The 18,668-nt window shown below is 36.2% G+C and overlaps 2 protein-coding genes across 4 annotated transcripts in view; both read right to left on the bottom strand.

Annotated features, from left to right (window-relative positions):
- The window catches only part of LOC127437626 (death-associated protein kinase 2-like), a 38,645-nt gene extending 27,739 nt beyond the window's left edge, over positions 1–10,906 (bottom strand). The window contains exons 1-2 of the mRNA XM_051692657.1: positions 10,770–10,906; positions 9,898–10,085 (exon numbers count right to left, since the gene is read on the bottom strand). Of these exons, the coding sequence (XP_051548617.1) occupies positions 9,898–9,974 (77 nt within the window). The 5' untranslated portion in view covers positions 9,975–10,085; positions 10,770–10,906. The remainder of the gene's footprint in view (positions 1–9,897; positions 10,086–10,769) is intronic.
- A 1,488-nt stretch (positions 10,907–12,394) lies between these two features.
- Positions 12,395–18,668, bottom strand: part of LOC127437489 (TBC1 domain family member 2B-like) — a 30,813-nt gene continuing 24,539 nt past the window's right edge. The window contains exons 10-13 of one of the 3 annotated variants that reach the window (XM_051692433.1): positions 17,312–17,429; positions 16,666–16,851; positions 14,692–14,813; positions 12,395–14,500 (exon numbers count right to left, since the gene is read on the bottom strand). In XM_051692433.1, the coding sequence (XP_051548393.1) occupies positions 14,305–14,500; positions 14,692–14,813; positions 16,666–16,851; positions 17,312–17,429 (622 nt within the window). In that variant the 3' untranslated portion in view covers positions 12,395–14,304. Of the gene's footprint in view, positions 14,501–14,691; positions 14,814–15,185; positions 15,557–16,665; positions 16,852–17,218; positions 17,430–18,668 lie in introns of those variants that run through there. The other 2 variants (XR_007896570.1, XR_007896571.1) reach the window with 2 other exon arrangements.

The following is an 18,668-nucleotide window of genomic DNA, read 5'->3' as shown; positions in this document are numbered from 1 at the left end:
TTTCAACTGGTGTGTTACTCACGACCCTAAAATTTGTTACTTTAAAGCTGCACTATGTAACATCGTGCTCTCTAGCGATATCTGTGGTTGAAATTTAAAATTGCAAGCAATTTGTGGAAGGATACATTACGTCAGTCGTGTTCTAGCACTGCTCTTCTGGTGGATGAATCTCCCAATTTGAGCTTATTTGGACAACGCCTGTGTGTGATCACGACTGGAGCCGGAGTCATAACGTGCTATTTTCATGTTGATATTATGTTATACGATTAAACATTTGAAACGGAAGTATTACTTGCTTTGATGAAGACAATCTACACTCTTATTTACATATCTGAATGAATTTGACACTTTTCTGAAACTACACTCAAAACACTTTTAAACAGAGTACAGGGGACTCTCCTCAGCCAAGACCAGCAGGTCTTAATATGATTATTCAAGTGTTTTATCTACTATTAATGTTTGGATTGTACTACTATTTTCAATTTAAGAGGTTCAACTCGTGATATGGCTGATACGAGTTCAATAGAAGACTTTATTATTTCTATACTATATTGTCCAGCCTCAGTTACTACAATAGCATGCAATAATGATGGGGATAAATTATACTTCATTAAATGTAAAAATAACAAGAAGTCAATTTCCGAAGTCATACTTCTTAAACATGTCACAGTAACTTCACCGGACCACACAGATACATCACGATCGGTTAACACACGAGTAATGTTTGATTCATAAAAGCATGACAAGCAATATAAGCTTCAGCAACCCTACCAGAAAACATATCCAAGCATTATATCAGGTAAACAACTTTGCCAAACAAATAACAGATAAACATCCATCTAGACTGCAACGATGCTGTCCAGAACAGTGCGAGTGTTACTGAACTGAGTTAAACAGCGTACTTAGCTTCTCCAGCTGGAACATGAAACATGCGACACTTCTTTCCTGTGCGTGCGGACATGACTTAATGACGGAAGGATGAACGTCATAAACCAGCGATTTTGTTCCAAATCAAACCCGACAGCTCAAAATGCATATCATTTTTATAGGCTTACCTTAGTGAATCGGGGAAATGTAAGGACATTGTTTTGAACACTGATTATTTATGTACTCAATAAATAATGGCAATTTGTTCATTTAACCAAAAAATCTTACATGGTGCAGCTTTAAAAACGCAGAAAACGCTTAACAAACTTTTGTTATTGATGTGAAAGGCTGTACATCCAATCTAAGATATTTTGGCATAGATTCATCTACTTGATAGAAGCTAACCAAATTATACTAATGCCAACAATCACAGGTTGCATGACATGCCCTAATCCTTATAAACCTAAAAAATGAACAAAACTACATAACTTAAAATACAAATGAATTAATGTTTGTTGGTTCACCACTTGATCTGGGCCCTGAAGCAAAACCAGTTGAGAACCACTGTTCTAGTGGAAGGATTCTAGTGGATTGCACTTTGCTTAAAATGTTTTAAAGACTACGATTGAATGTGAAATACTCACAATTTAGCATGGCTTCTCGTACCTTATTGTTTAAGTGAAATATGGCAATAACACTTTCTGGCCAGGACAACTTCATAAGGCATCAGATTCTGTCCTCACAAGCTGACCTTGACATTCAAAAAGCCTTGTGTGGAGAAAAAAAAAAAGCTTGTTTCGTTTTAATGCGGCAGTAGATGCTTTGTTGGAAGTGCAGCAAAGCTGAAGGAGGCGAGAGGCATCCCATAGCAGGCGTGCCGCCAGTCTTTGCTCTAAGCCCACTTGTGTTGTTGCGGCTGGAGATCTCGGTGGACTTTCCACTCCCAACAGCTGCTTGTTATTAGCCAGAGGGCCTCACTGGCTGTGCGTTTGACCGAATGGCACCAGCCCAGATATTCAAATGCAGGTCCATTATGCCTGAGGGGGCACTATCACACTGAGTTTCATTGTTTCTGAGTGTTTATATAAGAAAAGGTTGACCTTAACACTGACAAAATGATGGAACAGATGTTAATGCATTCTTTATCAGGGTTATATCTCTGAGTTCAACAGAGAGTTTAAAAAAAAAACAGATATGTTTTTATTCCATCACAAAGGAATATGTGGAAATTTCATTTCATGTCTAAAGAAAACATTAATCCATATCCAATATAATCAACACACAACAGCTAATGCTCAATGCTAATATTTAAGCATTGAGGTACATGAGGCCATGCTACATTGTGAAAATAGTCATGGTAAAAGGGCATGTATAGGCATAACAGGCATAGTTTTAACTGCTTTGACGTTTCAGACTGATCACACTGTGAATTCGGCGACAGTTGGTCGAAGGTTCTGCACCTGAAATCAGCTTGTGCTTAATGAAATTCGAATCGCTTTCCCCAAAGGACAGAAATTTTAGTGGCCATAGCCAAAAGCGAGTTTTTAGTTGTAAATGATGTAATAGTCAACAGCAATGCATATTTTATTAACTCTATCCCCAACCCGAAATCTAACTGACAGTGCAGTAAAAATATTTTTTTTTTAATTATTTTTTTTACATTTTAATTGATTTATGTGAATGCACTTACTTTCTGGTTCCCACGGTGTTCAGAGCCTGTGTTTCAGAGGTTGTCAGTGGCACTAAAGGGAACGTTGAATATGTTTGAATTGATGTAAAAATGTCTAACGGGGATGGCGCTTGTTAGATAAAATCTTACTTTTCCCACACAGATACTTCAGTCTATCATAACAGCTTTTCAATTAGACTCTTTCATTTCACAGCTGCCAAATATTTGCTTTTCAACACTTGTGCAGCTGATTTTTTGTAGAGAAAACATTAACAGACCCTTCATCAAAGCATCTTGTTTTTGCTGCACTGTAACAGATGATGGGCCAAAATGCCAGTGGGGGGAAGAACGCAAGGTATGCAAGTTAATGTTTCGACAAGCCCCCTCTGTCCAACTCATTTGCTAAAAATAAGCATTTTTATTATCCAAACATGTTGACACACAAAGAATGACTATAATTGCATGGGGAGCTTTGTGGTGATTATGACCAAAAATAGCCAACTTTATCCAGATACCCTGTATCAGAACCACCTGTAAGCTCTGTTTGGAAATTAATAGCACCTGTCATTCACTTCAGCAGTCAAACACCTACATATTCTGACTTGTGCTTTGCCAGAACTGGATCCAAAATGTTAAATTCAAGCTAGTAGATGATATTTGAAGAGAATGAAAACAAGGCAGTGAACGACGAATGTACAGTCTGATCAATGGGCCTCTTTCATGAAACACAAGACGAACTACTTTATGTGCGAATCGTTTGAATGCAAATTACATAAATGGTTGCAATGGTAAATTGTTCATAAAATCATTCTTACATAATCACATCAAATACAACTATTAGTGTAAGAATGGTTTCACAAAAATTAGCATGAAAATTTGTAAATCCTTTATCAGACAACTCTTATGTAAGTAGACGAAATGTACTATAGAATTTGTTTGTAAAAATTTTACGTAAATGGCTGCAATTTTGAAATTGTCTGTAAAATAATTCTTCCATAATAATAGCAAATACAACAATTAGTGTAAGAATGGTTTTACAAACAATTTGTGTGCAATTTCAATAACTGACGTTAAACTCTTATTGTATAAACATTTACAAAATGTAGAGGTTATTTGTAAAACTATTCTTGCGTCAACTGTTGTCATTAGGGATGTACCGATTCCCATACAGCGCTCATGTACTTGTACTCGTGCTTGTAAAAATGCTCCGATACAAAAACCGATACCATCTGATGTTCGAATGTCATTATGTAAACATTCAGCTCACAAATTAAAATCATGTTATGTCCTAGTGTGATTATTTAACTGCAAAAGCTGCTATTTAATGAGATAAATACATAATTTGCATATAATTCAAAAGTCAGCACTTGTGAATGTGTGGAGCCAGCATTGTGCTGATGCCGGCTGCTTGTACCTTTTAATGCTCCTCCTTGGCTCATACAGGGAAACCACTGTCATGAGCATTGTGCACTCTGTTTGTAGCAGATGGCAGTAAACAGAGTGCAAATTCACTTTGTAGCACGAGGCACATACACAGTACATACTTATTTAATTAAATAGCAGCCTTTTGCAATTTGATAAATCACTTTGAGTCACGTAGCGCGACCGGCTTTTCTGGACTGAAAAGCTACCATCATAACATATAAACACGTCAAAATAAAAAATCTGTCAAAATTAAAGCTTAATTTACATTTTAAAAAGTATGACAGAAATATATCTCTCCTGATGAAAAAATTTAAATAAACCTTTGATATAAAGTTCAGATAAAAAAAAAAAAAAAAAAAAAAAAACAGGTATCAGACTCGGTATCGGCAAGTACAAAAAATGAAGTACCGGTACTTATACTCGTTCTCAAAAAAATGCCATCAGGACATCCCTAGTTGTCATATTAATATCATATTAAAATCATTCGTAAAATCATTCTCATGTATTCGTAGAAAATGTGTCAGTTAGTATAAGAATGGTTTTACAAACAATTTGGGCGGAAATTCGTTAAACGTTTGTTAAACAATTCTTGTGTAAACTGACACAATGTAGAAGTAGTTTGTACAACTATTCTTGCGAAAATTGTTGCAATGTCAAAATCGTCCATAAAATCATTTTTACGTAAACATAGCACATGTGACAATTAGTGTAAGACTGGTTTTAAGAACGATTTGTGTGGAAATTTGTTTGGTGTTTCATGAATGAGGATCAATATAACCTACTGTCTTAAGATCCTAGGTTACTTCCAATTTATACAATTTATAAAATATACATATTTTCAGAGTTTTCTGTCCTCTAGAAATTTGTCAAAAGACACACAACAATGCAACAAATAGACTGTGCCTGTACTTTTATTCTTCACAGCCTTGTTTTTGTTCATGTCAAATTAAACAAGGTGTCCACTCTGTCTAAAGCTTATGGGCAGTGGTATTTGAATACAGACTTGCTGAAAGATGAGGCAAGAATATCTTGAGCGCCTTGCTATCATGTGTGCAGACTTGTTAGTCATTGTGCTGTTTTCTCTATGACTCATAAAGATTCACTCTGACAGATTTGTATTTAAATTTGCACTACGTATGTGTATGTGTGTACGTACATATATGTATGTACGTATGTGTGTGTGTGTGTGTGTGTGTGTGTGTGTGTGTGTGTGTGTGTGTGTATATGTGTGTATATATATATATATATTGTCTTATTGTGTATTCTATATATACTTTATTTTCTTTCATTTTTATTTTATTCACTTTTTATTTATTTTTAAATTATTTTTTATTATTATCTCTGTCTTGTTGCTGTATTGTATTGTTGTGCTGTGGAAGTTCCTGTCACCAAGACAAATTCCTTGTATGTGTAAGCATACTTGGCAATAAAGCTCATTCTGATTCTGACATGGCAGAGAAGTTTGTGGTGAGATTCTCCATTAATATATTGCATATGGTGACTGTGAGTTTTTACAGGTAAGTGATCAGCCAATAAAGATGCAGCCCACTGCAGAAACATATGGAGGACTGATATGAACAACTCTCATAAACCAACAGCTTAACGTATAATCTGTTGCTATGGGGATGATCTGAATGATCTCATAAAAGGCATACAGTACATGCGCAATATAAAACGCACCTATTGTAGCCGGAGACTGCTCCATATAGGACATGACCAAACATCGTTCAAAAATCCTGAATCAAAACTCTCATCTTGGATGGCTTTCTTTACTTCCTCTTATTGTGTAACCTCAAGACAGTGAAAGGGAAGATGGCATGAGTTGTATTTTTCTCTCATAAAAACAAGTTTAGCTAAATTTAAAGTCTGTCTATACATGTCCTCAGAAGCAGACATAAATAAACTGAAAGCTTTAACCAAATATAGATTTGCTTATGAAAGAGAGAGAGATTTGTGAGATTTAAAGATAAGGTTTGCCAAGGCCCTCTGACTCAAAAGCACAGATAAGCAATGTTATAGGCATGCTGTGCATACAGTAATGGGTTACATAAGCTGCATTTCACTTCTCTTACTTGTCAAACAACAAACCAGCTGGATCTGGTATCTGTGCCACTACACACTCATACTGTATATATAAGAGACCGTATGAGTTTGTTGATGTCAGGGTTACAATAATCCACACCCTCAGGCACCATATTAATTTTGATGTGAACGAAAGTGAGGTTGTGAGCGACAGAAGTAAAATCCGTTGAATGTGTTGTTCTTCTGTGTTCCTGGAAATAAGTCATTCCAAACTATTTCAAGCAGACATAAAACATGGGTTGTGAAAGTTAGATGTGACCTAGGACCCTAAACTGGTGTTTAAACATCAAACTGACCAACTGATAAACTGACATTAAAACGTTGGAGGTCACAGAGTCTCTGCACCGTTGGGATTTTTTTAGCCTGTTTAATTGTCCACCTGACAAAAATGGCAAGTCTGATTGCTGAGAAAAGCACACTATTCCTCAACAAGTTGTTTGATTTGACTCCAAAATGATCACATGAGAAATCAACATGCATCTTCTGAATGTACATGTACCTTGAAATTGAACCCGTCTTGCCAAATTACTGAAAAGCACCATCCCCATCAGAAAACATTTTCACCTTTCCCTGTGGTGCTACTGATAGCGTGTTGCACAAGCAAACCCTTTCATGTCACTTTGAAACTAAGAAGTAATCACATTCACATAAACAATGGTGAACACGATTTGAAGGTTGCATTTTTGCTCTAAAATTACAATTTTACTCCACTGATGGCTAAGTTTAGGGTTGGGGCTTGGGTTAGGGGCTAGGGTTAATAAAATATGCCTTCCTCTTGAGTGTATTACATAATTTACAACTAAAAATACAGCTCGCTTTTGGCACCACCCTGTGGGTATTTCTTTTAAACAACACTTCCAGCTTCGATCACCAGGGTGGTTTGAATTTCAGTAAGAACAGACCAATTTCAGCAGCAGAATTTTCAACATCCTGTTGCTGAATTCACAGTGTGACCAGTTTTATCCCTAATGTCCATACCACAAATGAGTTTGCATGTCAAGGTTTATATCTAATGTCTAAGTACTTGTGAACTGTCATCAGTCCATAATGGACATTAATATCATCTCTGAATAAAGCCTCTGTCAAGAACGAACTCCCACCTCCAAGGAACAAAACAGTTGTGTAAAAGGTTCTTATTTGTCCCACATCTTCAACCTATGGAGCAGGTGATTAATGCGCTGCTGTGACAGGCAGCCCCCTTCCACCCACACAGAACACGACTGCTGGAGGAGTTTATGAGTGTGAACAACTCTTTACATTTACATGTCTTTATTTTTGGCCTTCATTTGCTCTCATTATCATCTTCTGCTAGAAATGCTTACAGTTGCTGATGTGTTACATATCACACACAGCTCTGTGAAACCACATACAAGCTATTTCCTCTTTCACATGAGAGATGCACGATTGTGTGTATGAGTGTTTCCAACTCAAACACATGTGACCCTCCTTGATGTGTCTGTGGGCACTATACTTTCGGAAGAAGAAAACTGGGGGAAATTATATCGATATCTGGGTCGTGATACAGATATCGATGTTTAGTGCATTGTGATTCAAAATTGTGAACTTTTATGCATTTTGTTCACATTCATCCTAATTGGGCTTTGGTGTTTTGCACAACAAGGGCTGAACTTCCTCCTTACTTCATCGTAAAACTATTGACGTAGAGGTTAGTGTTAGTAAAAAATGATGTAAGGCAATAGCGTACTTTGGTTCCAGAGTGTTTATCTTTACACGAAAACCTATACAATCTAACTGTACAAAGGATCTGTACGGACATCCTTAAAACTGAAATTTGTTATAGACTGAAAGTTATAGACTATTTTTAGCTCAATCTGAGTTTGCAGTTTGGTCAAATTGAAATATCTGAGCATTTGTTGACTTTGTACCACTGTACATTTTGTCTTCTCACACACTTGCTCTGAGTGGTGCTCTATCTATTATTATTTTTTATTTTTTTTTCAAAAATAGAAATGTGAAAAATTTAACCAAAAATATTGATTCTTGGCATTAGAATATCGATAGAATATCACAGAAGTAAAACACTGATTTAAAAAAAAATATATATATACACTTACCCAGCACTTTATTAGGAAAACCTGTACACCTACTTATACATGCGATTATCTAATCAGCCAATCATGTGGCAGCAGTGCAATGCATAAAATCAGATATGGGTCAGGCGCTTCAGTTAATGTTCACATCAACCATGAGAATGGGGAAAACATTTTTATCTCTGTGATTTAGACTGTGGCATGATTATTGGTGCCAGACGGGCTAGTTTGAGTATTTCTGTAACTGCTGATCTACTTGGATTTTCACACACAACAGTCTCTAGAATTTACTCAGAATGGTGCAAAAACAAAAAACATCCAGTGAGGGGCAGTTCTGCGGATGGAAACGCCTTGTTGATGAGAGAGGTCAACAGAGAATGGCCAGACTGGTTCGAGCTGACAGAAAGGCAACGGTAACTCAAATAACCGCTGTATAATTGTAGTGAGCAGAATAGCATCTCAGAATGCACAACACATCAAACCTTGAGGCGGATTGGCTACAACAGCAGAAGACCATGTCGGGCACTTTATTAGGACCATAGTGTTCCCAATAAAGTGCTAGTGAGTGTATTTTTAAAGAAGGCCAAAACATTGTCAAAGAAACACTAGCAATCCCAATTCACTTTGTATGTTTTGCTGTGGTAATTATCACATAATGATGTAAACTGCATATATGCAATAATTATCAACCTTTAGATCTGAAAAAACGCAGCTGATCCCAGATCAATACAAAGTAATTATTTTCTTTTTAATTCAAATTTACAAACAAGTCAACCCTGTTCTCCGTTACAGCCTTGCAAGGGAGCTCAGTTATCCCATGTGTAATCCAGGGTGTGTCATAGAAACTTGTATGTGCCATTGAGTGGGACACAAAGCCTGCCAGGCAGATGGTCCAGACTGTTACACACTCCAAACAATAAAAAAACATCTCTTTTTTTTTTTTTTTTGCCGCAACCCATAGTCCATAAGCTAGAAGGCCTCTGTGAAGAAAGGGAACAACGTTTCCGAATTATTGGAGGAAGCCTTTCCAAGCTGATCTGAGAACAGTTTTACGATCTTTCTAGTACAAATTAAAGTTTTGATAAGAGACGTCGATGACCGATATAGGTAACGTTTTTCAAATGTTTAAAAGGATGCCAGCCCCGAACAGGGACAGGGCAGTCACCTGGGCACGAGACTACACCTTTCCTGAATGTTCACGCAGTTTAACATTTCCTGTCTGGATAGATTTGTTACTTACTTCTGCTGAAAAGGTAGAAACATTGTTATTCCAATAGATTATGTTAGTGTCACGATGAGAGCTAGGCTCGCCTGTTGGGGTAGCTTTGAAGGGGAGTGTGCTTTGTATGAGAGAACAAAAGATTACTCAAGAATGAGAACGGGTGCCAAGGGAAAGGAGGGTGGGGGGGCCCTAACATTTTGTTCAACATAGATCCTTTCAGTATCTTCCATTACAACTTGGATATGACTGTCCTTTTAGATGATTCAAACACAAAAGGAGAAAGTTGAAGACGACCAGCTAAATAATGACAGCATTTCTTTTTTTTTTTTTTTTTTTTTTTTTTTTAGAAAAACTATTCCCTTAATGACATTCTATATGTCAAGAAGGATGTATTTTTTTTGACATTTTTCATTTAAACTGTGACTACACAGTGACAGAAAAATCACAGTGGCAATACACTTCTCAGCTAAGTCACTTTCGTTTCTAGACATAGGCTAAACGTCTGTTAACCTGTCCCGTAAAAGAGTCCAAAACTGGATGCAATTATAAAACATCCTCAGGCAATCCGTCATCTCACTTACTTTCCAAGTTCTTCTCCGATATCATAGAAATCCTCAACTTTTTGTTGCTTGAACACAGCCATTCCTAATGTCCTCATTGATGACGATTGTGTCTTGGTAAGCAGGGGGACAGCGAGTCAAATCTGTCTTATAGCGTACCTCAAGAACCACAGACGTCCGGGGAGGTTCTGGTTTTTGTAGGCACAGCTCTGAAACAGGCAGAGTCAAACACATTCACATCATAAGCACGTTTCAGCATGCTACTCTGCATTCCTTCACCTTCAAATAGGAGTAACTGCATGCATCTTCCTTGTTGCTTACGTTTATGAAGGAATCTAGACAGTGTCAGCAACTAACGGTTCTGACCATGGCAATGTCATAAATCATTGGACAACTCTAGTTCATCTTACATGGGGAATTAAATGTCAAAGTTGTTGTTATTGTTCACAATAAACCCTCAAAAAACAAGGTTGGTCGCAGAGCCAGAAAAGAGCTGAATAAACTTATCAAGTCATTAAAACGTTATCTGATTACTCCCTTTAGAGCAAATCAAGGGCCATGTGAAGTATCAGGTGAAACTGACACTATTGTCTAGTATATATATATTTTTTTAAGGGAAAAATGTTACATACCATTTTTAGCATTAGTTCCATGACACACTGACTACACTTAGCCTATATCTGCATTTTGATAATAAATAAACAAAATAATATAACATAAGTAACTTTAGAATAGAATGACATAACTTTACCTGACATATAACCATTTTTTTCACACTGTGACATCTTCCTACATTATAACGCTGCCCTTTAAAGTAGTTACTAGAAAAAACTGAACTATAAGGTGTAAGTTCCTTTGAGACTAATTTACTAAAAGAACGTGTGTTGTCTTACCTTTTTAAGCAATAACACGTTTATTGTTGTTTCCCGCTGATGTTGACAACATTCTCCAGGTTTTGAGGGAGTCTCGAGCGCACTGTTTGACTGCGCGTGCCGCGCTGTTCAGCTGCAGATATGCTGCTGAGCTGAGCGCACGCGCTTATGTTTTCACTCGCGCGCAGTCACACAAGCGCCACCTGTTGACCACACAGAAGTGATGTTCAATTAAAAAAATAACTGTTCATTTGAGTCGGTTTCTTTAAATGAATCGATCTAAACGTTGGTAAATCACTCGAATATGAATTATATGTACATACTCATGATTTAACATGACAAGCTGTGACTTTTAGGGTTTTTAATATCGAAGTAAATTACTTTATGTCTCAAATGTTTATGGTTGCACCGTAAAGCTTAATTGCACTATGGTGATCAGTGATTATATCGCCATCTGGTGGAAAAAGAAGGAATGAAACAGACAAATGTAAATGACAAAGGAAATGAACAAACTTTTTTTTAGATAATATATATATATATATATATATATATATATATATATATATATATATATATATATATATATATATATATATATATAATATATTTAAATAAATATGTGTAAATGGAAAGAGTATAGATGTTTTAGCTGTTTTCCTTAAGTTTATATTTAAAAACTGTAATACTAATGACTTTCTCTGGTGTGAATTTTTGTCTTCTTTTTAAAGTAGGCTGTATTTAGTGTAGTCCCTCACTTAATAAAAAATCATATAAACTGCATACTGTACAAAATTATACAATAATTAATTACAAGTATTTCTCACAGCTTGGCATGTCATGTCAACTGCCCAGGTACACTAGTCAGTAAGATGTATGCAAGACAAAAATGTTGAAAAATTCAAAAATAATGACATAAATAGTTTTCATTTATCACTTAATGTCATACAAAGTCCAGTAAACATAAAAAAGCTAAATCAATTTTCAGTTTGACCACCTTTGCCTTTAAAACAACACCAATTCTCCTTGGTACAACTGGACAGTTTTTCTTGGTTGTTGGCAGATAGGATGTTCCAAGCTCCTTGGAGAATTTACCACATCATCTATTAAGGCTTAATTGCTTCTGTCTCTTTATGTAATCTCAGTCTGACACGATGTTCAGTGGGGGGCTCTGTGGGGGTCATGACATCTGTTGCAGGGCTCCCTGTTCTTCTATTTTAATCTTTTCTATTTACAAAAGTATTGTTTGGGAGTCTAACATTTATATTTCTTATTGACACACTAAAGTTGAAGATATAAATAACCATCTTAAGACAAATGCTTTTGTGAAACATCTTATGTGCCTAAGACTTTTGCACAGTATTGTACATTAAAGTTGAAAGTATGTCAGAATATGAAAAAGGATCATTTACAGCAATATGATGCAACATTATTATTATTATTATTATATAACATTCACAAAAAAACAAAATCAGAGGAAGGAAGAATACAGTTTACCCCTCTGAATTGTTCCTGTTAAACAATTTATGATGTAGAAAAAATTTAGAAAGACATTGCATTCTTTGTAACTTTGATATTGACCATAAAGAAGCAGACACTGGCTATAAAGATTTGTTTATAAAAAATATTACAAAAATTAAAGACAGTGCTGAATGTAGTAGCAATTTATTAGATAATCATGCATAAGTAAAACACCAGAGTTGGTGACACCAGAATTATCATGTGATAAAAGAATAAAACATTTCAGTAACTTCAACATAAAAAAAAAATTAAATTTGTGTACAGCATAAATGCTTAACAGATAAATGTGCAATGCATTGCATTGAGCAAAAGCAACAAAGAAATTAAACAATTTTGTGCTATTAGACAAACATAGTTGATGGGTAAAATATAGGTACTATGAAAAAGATTGTAAGATTTGCCTAGAACAATGAATTAGGAAACAAATTTGTCCCAACAAGCCCCAAGACTCAAATTTGTCAAAATTTTAGAAAATTATGTAGGTTTTGGTTTAGCTTAGCTATAAGCCAAAATACAATATATCTAGAAATCCTTTGGCCAGGAGAAAAAAATAGATCTTGCAAAAAATGATTTCTAAATATCAAAGCAATGCTAAAGGATTCGCTAAACATTTTCTTAACAAGGCCAGTGAGGGTGATAAAATGTATATCCTACATGGAAAGTTATTGTGAGAAACCAGCTCTCACAAAAAATCCAAAGTCTAAAAAGTCTCAATTTGTATAATGGGCATTCACGCAAAGGTAGCCTATATGAATAAGAATGCATAAATGAGAATTAATGGCAATAAATGAGACTGTGAAGCAGATGTGGATGCATAACACAGAGGAAAAAAAAAGGACAAAAAGGCTTCGCCAACAGCTTTTCCAAGCATTCATATGGGTCTTTGAAATTATATAAAGTACAATGGTACAAGGACAATTGAGAAAAGTGCCACTAATCCACAATTACACAATCCCTCATCAAACAGGCCTTTTTCCATTTTCAGATTTAAGTGAATTTTAAGACATAAAACATTAAAACAACACTTGCTTGGCACCTCTGACAAGAACAAAGGATCTTTTACATGCACATTATTATGTTGATTGTGAGCAGCTTCAGTGTTATGGTGTTATCTTGTGTTTTTTTAGACAATAATTTAAAAAAAAGTTTGTTAGTAGAATATTCAAGTTTGAAGCAGAGAGTAGAAACAGAGGAACTATACATGTAATACAAAAATGCATTTAAAAACAGAGGTACCAAATAAGGCACCTGAAAAGACAACACATTGTGCTTGTAAAACCTCAATACAAAAGAACTGATGCTTGTGAAATCTGTTGAAGTGTGATTCTCTGAAATGATTGAGAGATCTGTCTAGTGAAATGTTCATGACTGTGCTTGCATGCAACATTCGTTAGGTTTTACCTAAGCATGATTTACAACAGTACACCTTGTGATTCCCTCATAGGAGAATTTGCATCTAGAAATTGCTAATAAAGTGATTAAGTGATACAAAATGTGGACAAAAGTACCGAATGTATAAAAAGAGGGCAGGCCTCTTAAACCTGAAATGTAAAACATGTACATGTTTAATGTCATCTTATTCTATTAAACAAGTTAATGATGTTTAATACAGATGTGTGGATATGACGATTCCCGAAAGTACATAAACAAGTTTTAATAAGCGCAAGAGAAATTGTTGGTGTCCAGGACTGTGCATCCCTATACTATGTCCAGCATAATGTAAGTGTATAACATTTTGAACACTTGTCCAGTCCACACCAGCACACTTCCTTAATGCAAAGTACTTGAGTTACTTCATTACTGATTTTGGTCAACATCATGTACAAATGGATGGAATATTGGTCAAGCAATACAAGACAACGAAAAGCGAGCAACAGGAATACTGTTCTTTGGTCCCTGAAAGTCACAGTTCTGTTTGTTCCTTGATTCCTAAAAGCTGATTTCAATAAAATCAGAAATACAAAAGAACATTGAAATGTTTAAGCCACTTTCTGATTGGTTAACCGCTGTGCAGTTCTGGTCTCTTATTGGTTGTGCTTCAACTGTCCTCCTCATCGTCACTGATGAGCGTGCGGCCATCCAGGGTGGTGTCTCTCTCCCGCAGGAAGGTTTGGCGGATGGCTTCCAGTTCGGTGAGTTCCAGACGGACCTTCTCCAGGTGGAATGTGCGGCGATTCTGGATCTGTCTCATTGGGAATGGGTTCATGTCCACAAAGGCCATGCTCATCAACTTCCTGTGTGGGAAGAAAACTAAATGCATCAACATTTTATCACTAAACAAGGTTAATAATGTTGCTACAGTGTATCTCAGCTTCTGTTCAGTTGCGGTGTTAGTAAACTGTTGACTGAAACTTGCTTATCTTGGATTTAGAGACTCAGATAGGTGCTTTAATTAATATTACAAAATCCCATTAAAAGCGCACACCTTGCATCCAAGATTGTATGTGTGAAGTAGCGAAGGTATTTGAAAATGGTCATGGGATCCTGGAGCTTAAGAAACTCCTCTTCTTTGTACTTAAAGAGCGAGAGAGCAAATCTGAATATTATCTGCCAAAATAAACAGACAGAGGGGTTAAAACATCAACACAAGTCAGCATACAAGGAACAATATCATTATGAAACAACAATTATATGACTCATAATAAAAATAATATGAAGTATGTTTGAAGTAAAGTATGAGTGATAACTTAAAAAGTACTATTACTAGGGCTGTGAATTTAACATATTAATTTAGTACAATTTATACAAAAAAATAACTGATTGATGAATTGGATTTCAAAATGGATTACAATGAACTGTATGCCAGTGATAAGCTTAAGTCCAGAAATCAATCAATCAATCAATCAATCACACACACACACACACACACACACACACACACACACACACACACACACACACACACACATACATACATACATGGGGAGTCTGGGTAGCTCAGTGGTAAAGACGCTGGCTACCACCCCTGGAGTTCGCCAGCTCGAATCCCAGGTCATGCTGAGTGACTCCAGCCAGGTCTCCTAAGCAACCAAATCGGCCTGGTTGCTAGGGAGGGTAGAGTCACATGGGGTAATCTCCTCGTGGTCGCTATAATGTGATTCGTTCTCGGTGGGGCGCATGGTGAGTTGAGCGCGTTGCCACAGAGACATAGCGTGTGGAGGCTTCACGCCAACAAGCCACGTGATAAGATGCACGGGTTGATGGTCTCAGAGGTGGAGGCAACTGGGATTCGTCCTCCGCCACCCGGATTGAGGCGAATCACTACGCGACCACAAGGACTTAAAAGCGCACTGGGAATTGGGCATTCCAAATTGGGTGGAAAAAAAAAAAAAAACCGTCATGCAATTTTTTTTTTTGTTTAATTAGTCTACAAAAGGAAATACTCTGATGCACCCATTCATTCTTTTGTCTGTATTCTACCCATTAACACTCTTTTATACACCCATCTTTGCAGTAGTATCGGTGTCATCATAAAATTACAATAACAGAGTGAAATCGCCGCATTTTATCAAGTCTTTTTAGCAAGTCATTTAACTCATTGGCCATCTGTGGAATACTCCCGGGCAGCTATTTTACTATGTAAACAAGTGGCATACAAGTGCAGCTCCTATCTACTAGATTGGGGAAAGACCGAAATCTCCAAAACTGTTGGTCAAGATTATGAACAAAGAACATAAAGTCAGCAGTAAAATTAGACTACACTGGTACCATATATTGTGCTTCTTTAGCTCAGATTACACTAAAACACAAAATTTTCCAGGGTTGTATAGCTAATGCGCATGCATGTTCTCAAATTGATTGACAGGCGATGTCTGTATCTAAAAGGTGATTTGCTCTTTTACTTGTAAGGCGGGACTTCCTTTTATACGTCCGTTGACGATCGGCGTTCCAATTTCTCCCATTAATTTTTAGTAGAAGTGGCCCATCTCTGCTAAATAGTTTCTGATATTATGGCCCTAAATAGCATGTTAACGAAATTAATGTAGAATGTAAAATTACTTCTTTTTGGCTCTGAGCGAAAAACAAAGAAGCACTTCGTCGTTGGCATAAAAGCTCTTTTTTAATGATTATTTAATGCTACACAATGCTTTGATTTATCTTTATTTGGGGCTTTTCTCAACATATGTTGTTATATGTGATTAATTTGATTAATTAATAAGTGTATCATGCAATTTTATTTTCATCGAATTACTGCCCATGTATCTTACATTTATTTTAGAACTTTTTTATTATTCAAATGGATTTGAGGATTAAATTATTAAAGGATCACTTTATATTTGTCATCTGTTTTTATGGCCATTAAATCTGAATCATGATTATTAAGCAGACATAAATGAAGCATATTATTATGCTGTCAGTGCACAGTTAATAGGATTAGTTTCCATTTAATCCCTCATACCTTAGGTCCCTCATAGAAAAAAGCATCCCAGATCTTGAAGAGGATGTCACTGACCACGCTGTCAACAAACACAACCAGGAACCAGTTGAAGGTGATGAGAGAGAAGTCCACTTTATAGTGTTCAAAATGAGCGTGAAGCCTGGGTAGCTTCTCGTACATCAGGTCCTTAAACACGCGCTGATCTACCTGCACCACAACAACATTAACAGGAGTCAAAATCAAAGTTCTCAAATTTGCTTTTGTCAGAACTTCACTATTGACTGCAGTCACACGACAACAATGAATAAGCCATTACTAGCAGCCTGCCAAAAATATGGTCCTAACTAAAAAGCACGTGTGGGAAGTCTCTCTGCAAGTGAACATGTGGTTAGTAACCAAAACTTAAAGTAAAACATAAGAATGTTGCATAAGGCCAAAACTGTGATAATGTTTGTTTAACATGTCTGTTATGTTAATGTCTTGGCATCAGAAAGGAACAAAAAATCCTGAGTTGCAGTGTGAGATGAAAGAACAAAAAAAGATGTGCTGTTAGCCTGCTGCAAGTGAGTCATACCCAGTTAACAATGACTTGCTCAAAGTTCCTGTCTCTGCTCCAGTGTTATAACCCTGGCAGTTTTTAGGGGATTTTTCATGTTTGGAACAGTACCTGTGAACCAAGCAGTGTTTTAGTGTAATAGTCACGTGGCATGAAAACCTCCACAATGGCCACAAGACACCAGAAAGCGTCCTCTTGATCCAAATAGAGAAGAGCGATAGCTGCCAGCCTGAAAGAATGAAAAACAACCTCAAAAAAATGCTGCTAAATCCTCAGATCTAGACATTTGAATAAATTGATGATACATTTCTGTTTTCCTAGAACTGTATCAGAACTGACTTTTGTATTACTCTAAACTCTGCATGGTATTTTAGCGCAAAAACACTTTGTCTTCTTCACATACCACTGACAGTCTAACTTGTAAGAATAATTCCCCCCAAAATGAAACTTCTGTCATTATTTACTTACTCGCTTCAAACCCGTATGACTATTTTTCTTCCGTGGGAAACAAAAGGTGGATTTTAAAAAGTCTTCACAGGGTTTATTTGCCGTAATGTAAATGAATATGAGTCCTGTCTTTCAAACTCAAAAAGGACAAAAAAAACAAAACACCATAAGACCACAGTAAAAGTAACTGATACAAGTCTTGCACTATATTCCAAGACTTCTAAAGTGATGTGATCACTTTGTGTGATGAACCCAATGTAATTTAAGTCATTATTCACTCTTGTCATGTTGCACGTTTGGTCACAAGACTCAATGAGAGCCAATGAGGTTTGACGTTATCCATGTAGCCGCCAAATTTGATTTAAGCACTTTACTAATAAGTTGATCTGAGAGTGAGATTTGAGAGGATAACAATGTAAAATTCATTCTGTTCATCACACAAAGTGATCAAATGGCTTCAATAGTACACTGTTCTTATTGATTACTTTAACTGGGAGTTTTATTTTGTTGTTTTTTTTTTCATCCTTTTTCAAGCTTAACAGACTGGAGTTCCTATTCACGTGCATTTTGTCAAATAAACCCTGTGAAGACCTTTAAAAAAATGTACCTTTTGTGTTCAGTGGAAAGGACTAGAGTCATAGGAATTTGGAGCAAAATTAGAGTAAGTAAATAATGACAGAATTTGCATTTTTAGGTGAAGTATCCATTTAACCAGGCATATTAAAGACATTTTCATTTTCAGGGTAAACACGCCTCTTTTCTATGCAAATGAGGCTTATTATAGAATGCTGCAGATTCATGTCTGATGCAAATAATGTTGTACTATAACCAGCCACAGAAAGCTGGCAATAAACTTTATTTATAATTTGGAAATGTTAGTGTACATTTTCTAGTGACTATGGCAGCTGTGATTCATCAAATGATGAAGAGCAGTATAATCGGGCACAAGTTTGACATTTTAAAGGAAAATGAATTATCCATTATTTACTCACCCTCATGTCATGCCAAACCCATATGACTT

The sequence above is a fragment of the Myxocyprinus asiaticus genome, chromosome 48 (genome assembly GCF_019703515.2).
Source record: "Myxocyprinus asiaticus isolate MX2 ecotype Aquarium Trade chromosome 48, UBuf_Myxa_2, whole genome shotgun sequence".
Lineage (NCBI taxonomy): Eukaryota > Metazoa > Chordata > Actinopteri > Cypriniformes > Catostomidae > Myxocyprinus > Myxocyprinus asiaticus.
The sequence above is the reverse complement of the archived record's forward strand: the minus strand, read 5'-3'. Positions and strand labels throughout refer to the sequence as shown.